At 39.5% G+C, this 12861-nt stretch overlaps 1 protein-coding gene across 3 annotated transcripts in view; it reads right to left on the bottom strand.

Moving 5' to 3' along the window:
- LOC118332179 (rab GTPase-activating protein 1) overlaps positions 1-12861 on the bottom strand; it is a 76335-nt gene that overhangs the window by 13708 nt on the left and 49766 nt on the right. For all 3 annotated transcript variants that reach the window (XM_035667338.1, XM_035667337.1, XM_035667336.1), the window contains 8 exons: positions 10242-10355; positions 7751-7825; positions 7047-7172; positions 6757-6900; positions 5559-5600; positions 5168-5296; positions 1632-1724; positions 371-481 (listed from right to left, as the gene is read on the bottom strand). In XM_035667338.1, coding sequence (XP_035523231.1) covers positions 371-481; positions 1632-1724; positions 5168-5296; positions 5559-5600; positions 6757-6900; positions 7047-7172; positions 7751-7825; positions 10242-10355 — 834 coding nt within the window. The remainder of the gene's footprint in view (positions 1-370; positions 482-1631; positions 1725-5167; positions 5297-5558; positions 5601-6756; positions 6901-7046; positions 7173-7750; positions 7826-10241; positions 10356-12861) is intronic.

Below are 12861 nucleotides of genomic sequence, written 5' to 3' on the forward strand. Positions count from 1 at the left end.
ACACACACACAGACACACACATGAGAAAATAACTCAATGTCAATGAGGTCACTAAAAGTTAGACTTGCTCTACTTTCTTCTCAGTTTTCTCTTTACCGTCTCTCCTTTCAAGTACGGTAAGATCAAACAGTGCTGCACACAAATAATAATACTCTGTGGAGATAATGCTCTTGCTACGTGTATATGTATTTGTTGCACAAACACACTTGTGCTTTCACTCTCCTTCATGTTTCCGTTCTTGCACAATTGTTGCCACATATACCACTCCTTCAGTTAAGTGTATTTACAGACTCACATTTTCATGAAAATCTGTACACATACAAACAAAAAAAGTATACAACTATATTCTCTCTCTCTCTCTTTGGCTTACGTTGTCGAGGTCTTTGCGCAGAGCGATCTTGCTGCTGACTAGTTCGTGTGCCAGGTCGTCGTTCTCTTGCTCCAGACGCATGTTAGCCTCTTGCAAACGACGGTTCTCCCGCTGGACGGAGGGAGAGAGAGATTCATAGAGAGAGAGGGAGAAAAGAAGGAAGAGAGCAGGAAAGACAATGTTGTCAAAAAAGAGAGACAGATGAAGACAAAGAAATGTAGTAGGAACGCAGAGAAGCGAGGGAACACGAAAGAGGAAGGAAAGTGAAGAGATAGCAGAACAGGGAAAAAGGAGTTAATCATGAAGAGTTGCGAGTGAATGTGTAAGCAAGCCTGACTTGGTGGTTTCCACAGTAATGCAACAATATACAGAATGAGATTGTGTGAGTGTAAAACTTAACTGTGATCACATGAGATTGTAATGTTTAACAGGCCATAACCCATCCATCTTTAACAGACCTAAACTGAAGACTTAAGGGTAAAGTATTGATATCTAGAAGTCTGAATCTGGAAAAGGATTTAAATACCTAGAGAATTGCAGTGGTGATAATCTGAAATATGATTTAGTATCTTAAAGTCAAACTATGATAATACATTTGACTGAACCACTACCCGACTGCAGTCAACTGTATCAAGTTGTGACTTAATAGTTGAGTGTATGAAAATCTCCTTGGATAGCAATATTTAAACCATCTAAAGACACCTCTTTTGACTCTTTTGAAAATGGTATTTGCTTTTTATAAGCATTTTTTTAAGAGCAAACACAGCAGACTGTAATTGATGATCTTGTACTGCATCCAACCAACCCCTTACCCTTGAGATGACTTATGGCATGTACAATTAATGGCTTTTTTGGTGCCATGTAGTTTTTCTTTTACGAACAAGGACTGTCAAGGTCTACATTAAAAAAAAAACAAAGAGGGAGATTTATTCTGTTCAGTGGAAAATCTGTCAGACTGTGGTGATAGTTTTAACACTATGTAGTAATAACACCATTATCTACACCAAAGACAGAGTTGTGAGATCAACTGTAACACTTTGGATACTGATATAGTTAAATTAAACTATATAAAAATAGTTAACCTTTATCTCTAATTCTACTTGTGTTGCTCACAGAGGTGGTGCAGCGCTTTAAAGACATTATGTTCCAACAAGAACAGGGATCTCTTGTCAGAAAAACCAAGTTTAAAAAGAATCCATTTTATGTTAATGACATGGAGGAGTCTTTTAAGTTTTTATGCTTAATGTGCACGTGTGTCTACCTCATATCTCTCGATGGGGGCCTCCTGTTGCTCCTGCTGCTCCCTTATAGTGTGGTACTCCTTCTCGAATTTCTTCAGCTTTTTCTGGCTTATCTGTTGGGCAGTGAGAAAAACAAACGTTTGATGCTCATTAACTGTATCACACATCTGAAGAATTACGCTAATAATTGCAATTACACACATGATCAAAGATATAAATATAGACCAGCACAATAGTCTTTGGCTCGTACGCTAATGGTGGCTGCCAGAGAAGAGTCTTCCCAAGCTTTTGTAAACAAGGACCCAACATTTATAATCTTTGCTGGACTGTGGCATTCTTTAGTCCATCTTGAATAAGATGTAATGGACCATATGCAGCGATTATAGGCTCATTTTGATACTGTTAATTTCTGTCTGACTAGCCAGTTCACTGGGGTATCACTGTCCACACGGTCAAAATCAACTCATGCCACCTTACTGTTTTGTTGTTTTAAAAAGGTCTTCTATTGATGCAAAAATTAAAAGTATAAAGTTACTACTAGACACAGAAATCAAAGAATAGCTAGATTAAACCAAAACATGCACATCAACAGGGGCAGTTTTAATGGCTTATTAAGATAACATTGTATTTTCTAATCCCGATTTACATTGTACAATCAATTACACACTGTTGTAGCCTTTGTGTTGTGTTACTCTGTTATTCTGATGGAACCTGGAATTCTCTATATATCAGCAATTTATCACATTGTTGTGGTCATGAACACAAAATTCAGTAAATAAGAATTCAGGTTCAGTGGTACACCTCTGACCACCTTAAACAGCGTCCCAGTTAAACACATACTCAGAGCCAGATTCATGCCTACAGTTGCAGTTTGCACACACACACTGTATTTAGGCAATCTCATCAACAGGCCTTTCACTGGCCAGCCACTGCCTCACATTGGGCTTTTTAAAAAGAGACAGCTACCACACAATGAACACTATGTGCCTGATTTTCAGCATGAAAGCGAGGACCAACACTGTGTACAAGACTTGCTTGTTCATTCTGTGGATTTTAATGCATCTAGTTACAGCTGCAGCATCAATGCACAGTTGTCTTTGAGAGCGTGTGCGTGTTACAATTTCAGGTTTAGTATTAAGCTACAGTATATCAGATGTTCCAAATGAGCCCAGCACTCATCACCTAATGATGCTGGCAGAACTGGGACAGCATGGCCCATATGTTGTCCAGCTCTAAGTGTGTCTCTGTGTGTGTGGGTGTTCATGCTCTTGGAGTGTATTTGGTGGCACATTCTGCCCCGTAAAAGGGAGACAGACAACAGGAAGAAAACGAGGTCATTCAGGCTAGGAGTTGCCTCATCCATCTCCTCTCTCACTCTTTTTTCCCCCTGCTTTCTCCCGCTGCCTTGACTGACAGCTGGGTCTCCAGACGTTGCTAGTTAGAGAAGCAATTAGGAACACAGAGCAACCACAGCTACCTCAAGTGCAGCTGCATAATATATTTCTCATCTTACAAGTCCTGGATCAATTATAAATTAGCAAATTACCTGTGCAGCACCGTCCTTATTGTTTTAAAGTACACTAGCAGCTAGAAGAGGCCTATTGTAAAACCACCTGCTCTCTCTTGGGTGATTTTCTGATCATTCTCTGCTCATCTGAACCAAAACCTCCTGTTACAAACCCTGTTCTCCATGGTTGCTGTTCTGTTTCTGCAACACAAAAAGCAACCGTTTGAAAAGGTTGTCAAACTTTAACACAACAGCGGGAAACCTGTGACTATATGTAACTCTTAACTGTAGTAACACTTACGCATACATACTTATATTTACCAGCTACAAAGTAGACCGCTATGAAGTAAACATAGAGAGATGGCACAGGTAAACAAATAAAACCCTGCATGTATTTAATGATTTTCATATAAATTCACTGAGCAATTAGCATATTTTAGTTTTAGAAGTCAAAAGGTTGGCAGACGAGGAGAGAAAGTAGGTGTAACAACTATACACTGACACAACATAAATGACCCTAGTTGACCCTGACATTGCCTCCTGAATACATTTTATGACCTGACTGTAGTTTATGACTGCCTTCGCCACATACTCACTTAAGACATTTTAAGATGATAATGACCTTTGACCACAATTACTAGTTTTTATCTTAATACCTCCCACTAGGAGTCACACAGTCACTCAGCACTGATTCCTTAAGTGTACAACAACCTTTTCCTTTCCTCTTCCTGAGATAAGATCACTATAATCCTGTACTAATTCCACCATGAAGTAGGGGAGTCAATAGTTCAAAGGGTCAAGACCAGGATGTTTGACTTTAACCTTTTATATACTGTTAATAAAGCTATTAAAAAAATCAATGTAATCAATTAAGCTTTCCATCATTTTGTGCTTTTTCCATAAACAGAATGTGCATGGATGAAACCCCAGGTTAGTAATTCACATGTAAGAATCCAGCATTTAAATCATGTTTAAAATAGCACTATGAGATTATGACATACCTGTCAAATCTGAGCTAAAACGGGCAATTAAGTTAGAGCACCTGGCAACCCAGAAAGCTTTGTGCTCCAATCAGAAGGCAGTATCATCAGTCAATGAGGTCACCAGTAATCTGGTCAGTTAATCCCCCTATAGTGACATCCAAGTTTCAGATTAGCCTACCTTGACTCAGATTTAATTTCCAGCTCCAACATTGTAGCACTCCCTGAGGTCAATTTGCCAAATGACTTGTGGGAGGTATTTTGTCTTGCCAATATATTTGCTAGAAGTAACTTCTTGAAGTAAATACAGTATGGAGTAAACGGTGGGTAGAAGTGCTTCTGTGTAACTGCTTAAAACACGTAGCTGATAACACATAGCTGAGCTTAACAGTTCCATAAAAAATATAAACAAGTCAAAAGAAAGTTTGTTTTATAGAGTATCCCATCTGAGAAGCCTCATCAGCTCAAACTCGTGATTTATGTTCAGATCTGATGCCTCTAAGATGACAGCAACTCCAGCTGTTTCCGATTTAGTTCCACTAGATTTTTCTCTGCTGGAGTAGCTTATTGTGCGTCATTCTCTGCTGCCCGCCTGTCTAACTGAGAACCAAAAAGCTCTACGCTGGCTGCTTTACAGAGGTTGTGCTAATAAATATCTTTGCCCAAAGTTACCTTCAAAGTCAGGTCCTCTAAACTAGGCCAGGCTGTTCAAAACAGGTCAGGACACAGGTGTGTGTGAGTGTGTGTGTGTATGTGTGTTTAAAAGACAGAGACAGAAAGAGAGAGGAGTGTGTGCTCATTGCATCTGTTAAACTCAATTTAAGGTTCAAAAGTGGCCCCTAGTGGTATTTAAGTAGCACTGCTGAACTCCAATGATGTTTTATCTGTTCATTCAATCCATTACATTCCAACTTTATCATCTGATTAGCAGAAATACTGACTAGTTTTCTGTTTCCAATATTACAAATGTATAACATTTTGAAGACCAAGGTAAGACTAAGGCTTTACAGGAAATAGGTTAATAGTGATCTGAGACTCTATTATATTATTGTTTTTTCTCTGAACTCACCTTCATGCTACAGGCCAGCTCCATTAGTTTCTTCGCATTTTCCTCGGAACGATACCTCTTCGGAACCGGGACACGAAAGAATTTGAGTGCACCCTCAAAGTCTGTTTGGATCAGGTCGTCTTTCGATGTCTGAGTGAAAGAAGTATGTGAACAAATCACAAGTAGATCAGGCACACATATTCACTGCTACAGTAGCCTGTTGAGCAGACATTTTTTGCAACATGAAGCAGCATGATCCTCACTGATTGAGGTAATTATCTGAATTGACAGTGACAGGACGTATGGGTTCATTTCCATTTCCACTCAAAGCTGTGATTGTCAGTGTTGTTGTTGTTGTTTGTGTGTGTGTGTGTGTGTGTGTGTGTGTACGTATTTGTGTGGGCTACCTTACCTTCAGAAGTGCCAAGGCTACATTGAAGATCACACTGATGCCCTGAAATTGAAGACACACATTCAGATTCATGGTGTACTGTGGAGTTACTGTAGGAAGAAACTAACATAGAATATGAGTTTTAATGTAAAAACATTTATATTCTAGGACCTACTTTAAACTATTTGTTGCCGTCAATAAACACACAATACTCAATAATAACACATAGTCCAGATTCATTAAAAATAAAAAATATATACAGTAAATAATCAGACCCATTATTTTAGTGCTGCAGTTGCTTCTAATGATATCCCTTTACAAGCTTTGCATATTTGAACTTACACCGTGTCTCCCTTCCTTGCAGATTATGTGTCACACTTTACAGGAAGGAGTTGAAAAACTACAAACTTAGGATTTATCCTCAGAGGTTCAGGATTTACGGGCCCACTTAAAGACATCCAGAGACACTCCGGTTGTCTTAGCTCGGACCACCATGCTGAAAGGTCAATCTTCCCCTTAGTCTGGGGTTGTGTGTGATTTAAACCAGGTCTTCCTTTCATTTATTTATTGTATTTGGGTCTGTCCATCATTTCCTAAATCTTGAACAGTCTCCCAGTTCGTGCTGCTGTGATGCATCATTACGGGTTCATGGTGCCATGCATAACCATAACAATGGTATTACTCAGGTGATGAATGGGACATGGTTTTCACTAGATACAGCAGGCAAATACATTCAGGCCAAAAACCTATTTTTGTCTCATCAAAAATCCTTTCCCCCATGCTCTCTGACTACTTCAAGTGGACACATCTTTTACTGACTTCAGCCTAACAGACAGCTCCCAGAAGAATGTTCATTGTTCCAAACTTACTAAACTTATTTCATACTTCGTGCTTCTCACTTCAAACTTTATTGTTGTTTCAACCGACGGGGGTTTACATTTGCCTCAGTCGACTTCTGCAGACATAACTCAGATGCTAAAAATAAACAGGATGCATGTGAACTCAGTTTGGACTGTCATTACAAAGTGTTCCTTAGAGTACTTCTCTATTTTATTACTTGTTATTGTATACATGTCTAAAATGTGGTTTCTCTAGTTAATATGGGACAGTGTGTGTACATAAATTGTAAAAATAATTGAAAGAAATTGAAAATTAAATATGTATGATTGAATGTGTTAATGGCAGCCAATGAAGCTGCTTTGTGTCTTTTATAACCAACCTCACACAGTAGCAGGTCAATGATATGGAAGACCATGTAAAGAGGGAACTTGGCTGTGAAGAGGGTGAGGAACCACTGAGAGGCGTACATATGAGCCTCCAGACCCACATTCAGGAAATGGTTGTACAGGTCTGGTAAATATTCCTGTTTCAGACAGACAGAAAGCAAATTATGTAGCCAGGTTATAGAGAGAAAAACAAATAGCATTAGTCAGTAAACAGACAAACAACCACTGCTATGGTGTAAATTCAGAAAAAAACACTTCAGATATGAAAATGAAACACACATACCTGCATGAGTCTCTCAAGTTGGAAGAACTTGCAATGCAGATCTTCAAAGTTCTGCTTGAAAAGGTCCCTGAGCCCGTAATCAAACATGATCTTGACCAGCACGCTAAAAGCTTGTTCCTCTGGCATCTGAAGAAGAAACACAAAATATTTAGGAATTAGTACCCTTGTGTGAATTCATATCCTAGGTTATAGATAAGTCTAATAAACAAACACTACTTCACAGCTTTCCCATATAAATATCTGTAGACATACAACTACCTGACCTTTTTAAATAACTCCTTAAAATGTCAAATCCCCTCTAGTCTTCAGCTTCTAAGAAGACATTGACATTATTTGTCCACTAGGTGGCAGTGTTGACATGTCCCTGAACTGCAGGGGTGCTTTAAGGCAAGCCACTCTAGGGTGGCAGAGGAACATGAAAATATTATACATTATTTATAAATATAAAATGTCAGTATCCCACAGATACCACCTTGCATCTGAAATCTTTCTGTTCTAGTGCAGTAACAGTACATCATGCACATCTGATCTTACACTGAATATACTACAGACAAGGCTCCAAGACATAAGCCAGGCCAATCCTCTAGCATTGCAGAATGTCAAAAACATGCAATGTCAAATGAAAACAAAACAGTCCCTCTCAGCTCTTGAAATTGTTTGAAAATCTAGCATTTTGCTGGACCCTGCTGATATGTGATACTCACGTGCAGCAGTAGCACTGCAGCCAAGAAGGATTGTCCCTGGCAGTAACCAATCTCTTCATCATAAACAGAGTAAGCCTGAAGGAGAGGACAAAGGCAAACGGGCACACAGTGAGTAATAAGTTTTACAGGGAATTTTAAATTGTTGCGGGATAATACATTATGATAAAATCATTAATTGTATAATAGATGTTAGTCCAAAAGTTGCTGTCACCTTCCAACTGATTCAGTTGATTCAAACCAAGAAAGCTACATTAAACAGTAGGAATGCACCAATACCAATGCCAGTAATGGGTAGCGGGTCCGATACTGTTCTCATGTACGCGTAATCATAAAACTACTCAGATACCATCACACCCAATACCACCTTATGGCAACATGACGTTAACCTCAAGTTAGTTGAGCCGGTAGGCGGTGGAGAGTCACTGTCAGCAGTTTGGAGATATTTTAAGACAATAAGACATAAGTGAGGAATATCTGATGAAAATAAAACATGTTTTCAAAGTCATAATTAGAACTGTAATTGTTTTCTAAGTACTCATATCGGTACTAAAGTTCTATCTGCGCATCCACATTAAACAGTATTTATGATTTCAACACAGAATCAAATGATGAAACGTAACGTGAAAGAGAGATGAACAGAAGACAGAGACAACATATTTAGGTTGGCAAGCCAGCCCTGGGAAAGTTCAGTATCAGTCAATACTGAACTTGTATTTGTCAGGTAATGAGAAAGACGTCCATATGGCTCAAGATACACTGGAAGCACAATTAAATAGACAAAAATGAAAGAAAAGTTGAGAAATTACAAACACGATAATAAAAATGACCATTGTCTAACCACCACCTATCAGTCAAATACAATTTGTATAAATATTTAGTGCACAGCGGACTTGTTTGGCTATAGAGCACTTGAGTAATGTTGTACAAGCTATTAAGAGTAATATCTAGTCATTTTATTCCCTTTTTAGAAATCTAAAGTTGTTGAAGTTTTTCACTGTGTGCTGTATATCAAACGCACTTGACTGTATTGTGAAGTGCCCTGTTAATGGTATTAGAACAGCTGTAAAGGAAGACACAGATGAGGGAAAGGAGAAAAACAGAAAAGTTACTATAAGTAGAGAGTAACAGACACACAGAAAGGAAAGGACAAAGAGAGGAAAACTAAACAGGTTGGAGAGAGGTGTTGGGAAAGAGGAAATGGAGTAAATATGAGGGGAGGGAGCAAGGGAAAGAGTTTAGAAAGGTGGCCTACTGAGCTACAAACACAAATAATTAGTACAAGTCAAACAGACAAAGTGTGGATCAATCCACACACAGAGGCAAGGGAGGGCCCACTGAATTATTCAACCACACCTAAGGAGGTGCTTGTCTGAGAAGAGATGGATGCCCTCACCTGAGTTATACATAATGAATGAAATGAAAATGAACAAAAAGACCGGACCATTCATGTAGGATTATGGAACCACAGGTAAAACTGTGTGCGTAGCATGTGTGCATGTTCATTCTCAAGAGAGAGAGCGCTGGCACTTGCTGATCAATAAGTATTTTGTGAGAAGTTGCCAGGTTTGCGTATACTGTGTGTGTGTGTATGCTGGTGTGTGAGAGTGAGCTGTGCAGCAGGACTGATTGTAGTAGAGTCTTGTGTGTGTGTTTGTTCGATTAGAAACTTATGTTGCTTTTGTAGACAGGCAGTGAACTCACTGAACCACCCACAAACTGGGTGGCTGCTCAGTTAATTAATGATCACTTCCTTTGAGCTCTGACAACTCTCACTACTGCTCTACAAACTCTGTCATCAGACTTACTGTAAAGCAAGTCATTTACACAGTAACTGCACTTTATCACAGGGAAACGTTCACATGCAGATTGATGTTATTTCCAAATGGTTCTTGCAGTGAGCACCGCCACTACCAAAAAGAGAGTTTGTTTACATCTCACCAGTGTAACTGAAGGAAAATAAATATCTCCAATTACAGTTTGCCAAATACAGAATCATCCTCAGTAATCAGGAGGTTATAAATGTATGTCAGGGCCACAATGTTTATAATAAATCCCCCCAAAGAAACAGGTTGTGTGGTATTAATCAGTTCTTCACTGTGACGAAGGGTTTGTAGATATTCCACCAAATTCTCTTTTTATCTGCCATTTGTTTTCAAGTTTACAAATATTTTACAGATATACTTTGAGGTGTAGTTGTCAAAAACAGATGACACACTGTGACAAGTTTCAGTAGAGAGCATTTTGCATTTAAGTTAAAATTGACGATGCAGAAAGAAGGTCAGAGGAAAGTAATACATGCTGCAGATGTGTTTCCGCAGTTGCTCTGAATACAGTCAGCTGTAACTGATGATGAAGCTTTGTGCACTGCGCTGGTCTGTTTTTTATTTACCGGCTCCATAATTAAAAACGTAATTTAAACATCCTCTGTGTGTGTTTGTGTGTGTGTGTGTGTGTGTGGTGTGTTGTGTGTGTGTGTGTGTGTGTGTCCCACCTTGCAGATCTTGTAGAGGGAGTCTTGTCCGTCTCCTCCAGTGTCTTTGAAGTAGTCATGAGCTGGGAATGTCCTGTTAATGTCCCTGGTGATGGCACTGTCCTGAGGGGACTCCTAGAAATGACACATAAAAGAGTGGGACAGACAACAAGGTCAACGTGGGTGAAAAGAAGTGAAGATGGTGTGTCACAGAGAGGAACATCAGTCACTAAAGTATCCATAAGAAGTTTTATTAGGAAAACTACTGGGGAGAGAAATTCCATAGAGGCCCAGCAGTGGTCAGTGTTCATCAATATGTGGTGGTCCAACCCACTGCCGAGATTTACTGTATGGGGCAGGATGAGTTACTGGTGGCACAGAGTGTTCTCTTCTACAGTACAGACTGTACACATCTCCCTGTTTATGTCCATTTCGGTTATATTTTTAATCACTTCAGAACATTACAAGGAAATCTTATGTTGCCAAAGCTAAGATGAATAACGGTAATAGTTACTAACAATAACTAGGCAGCTCTGATTAAGTGTTGAAAAAAACAAGGAAAACTGACCAAATACACCATGTAACACAGACACAGAGAGAGATACATTGCCCTACTTCAGGGTCATATCAACAAGGAAGTCACATAATAGAAAAATAACCAGAGACTTAACTGTGTAACACCAGGCTGATAAGAGGGTGTTTGGCTTTCATCATCACACCTTCTACCATCACCAATCTGAACTGTACCAGAGTAAATCAACTCTAAGGACATTTTCTCCAGAGAGCAGGACAGATGGATGACAAGGACAGAGAGCAGGAGATGTGTGACGGTGTGAATAAAAATATATACACCAGAAAAAAAAACGTGTTTCGAAACATCAAAAGCGCACCATAACTTAAAGGATCGAGGGTGTTGTCATAGTTTTTCCCCATCAAAACTGGGAAGAATAGTGCCACTGGCACCAGGTTTATAGCTTTGTGAGACTGTACTTAAGCACAGTAACGCTTTAAGCTAAATGCTAACGTCAGCATGCTAACAAGTCGACTGTTGACAAGTATAATGTTTACCATGCCGACTGTCTTAGTTTAGCAATTAGAGCTAAACCAGCGTGTGTGTAGTGCAAATAAAGTAGTCCACCCAGTAGTTGTAGTAGATATTTCAGTGTGGCCCAACGTGGTGGACCAACCCGATGTGACAGCAGGACCGACACTGCTGTCCACAGAGCTAAGCCGCTAGCATGGTGGACACAAGGTCTCTATGAGGGTACAAACGTCAGACGAGATTGTTCAGGGTCAGGATACACTGACACAAGTACAGAGGCGTGAACACAACCCCGACTGCATACAGTACATACACAAGCCCGGGGCAACATACTTCTCAGGGATATCCCTCCGCTTTGATGACAGAGCACAACAGAGTGGAAATACCACACACACACACAGATCAGTAACTACTCCTGAGCAGAGTCTAAACTAGCCAAGATTAATAACCCCTCATTTCATTATTGATGATCTATGTATTTGGAACAAACAGCTTCTAAATAAATAATGTTACTCTAAGACACCCTGGCCATTACATGATAAATCAAATGCACATTAAGGATATCTTCATACAGTATTTGGAGGTGCAGTGGCTCTGAAGTTGGGACAGTATGTTGGGTGATGTAATACACAAAAATAGGGCATTCAGTTCAGTTCTCTTATGGCATTCTTTGCAGCTTGGTGCCAGGACCCTGCTCTCATACGATCAGCGGATAATGAGACAATCAGCAGAAGCATTTCCATTCAGTCAGCACAAGTTACGATAATGTATCACCAAGTTCATGGTGGATGAGCAAATTAACATGATACTTCATTGATCCATGTAGGAAAAATGTTTCCATTACACACTGGGATGTCAGAAAGTGCTCCTCGAGTATTTCAGCATCCGGTGCCTTGCTCAAAGGCACTTTGGCAGGACTAAAGTTTATGATTAATCCCTGCAGGGGCTTAAAATCCCTACTAGCAAAATCATCCTGCACCTACCATGGTCAAAGTAGATGTAAATTAAAGCCATAAACCTCAGAAATCCATTCGTTTTAATCATCAATTCTTTCTTGTTCTCTTTGCAGCTAATTGTACCTTCTAGGTCTCTCTGTTACTGTGCCCATCAAGTCCCTCCCTCTGCTATTTCCAAGGTTTCTGTTCCAACTTCCACAGAGGAAGAGAGGGAAACAAAAATAATGCAAGTATAAGAAGAAATGCAGGAAGAAAGGGATACTAAAACAAAGTGAGCTAATGGGGATCAGAGACCGACAACAGAGGGCTTTTTTTAAAGTCCATTCCACAACATCCACCACACCCTGTAAGTCACAGCTACTGTACGCTGTGTGTGTGTGTGTCTGCATGTAGGCACAGCCAATGTGACTACATGCTTTGGGAAGTTTGAGTAATGTTGATTGTTAAAAGGAATTTTGGTCAGAGTAGGATCTGTTTCCTGGTTGGTGTTTTATATTTACGGTACAATACCATTCAATATAGCATGTAACATGTCCCATCAACTGATCTGAGAGTCCTTATAACACCTGAAATAATTAATTGAGCAACAGAAAAATATTCTGCAACCATCTTGAAAATGAATTTTGTCATTTATCAAGCAAAA

This window comes from Morone saxatilis, unplaced genomic scaffold (assembly GCF_004916995.1).
Source record: "Morone saxatilis isolate NCDOM2014 unplaced genomic scaffold, NCSU_SB_2.0 Contig21, whole genome shotgun sequence".
NCBI lineage: Eukaryota > Metazoa > Chordata > Actinopteri > Moronidae > Morone > Morone saxatilis.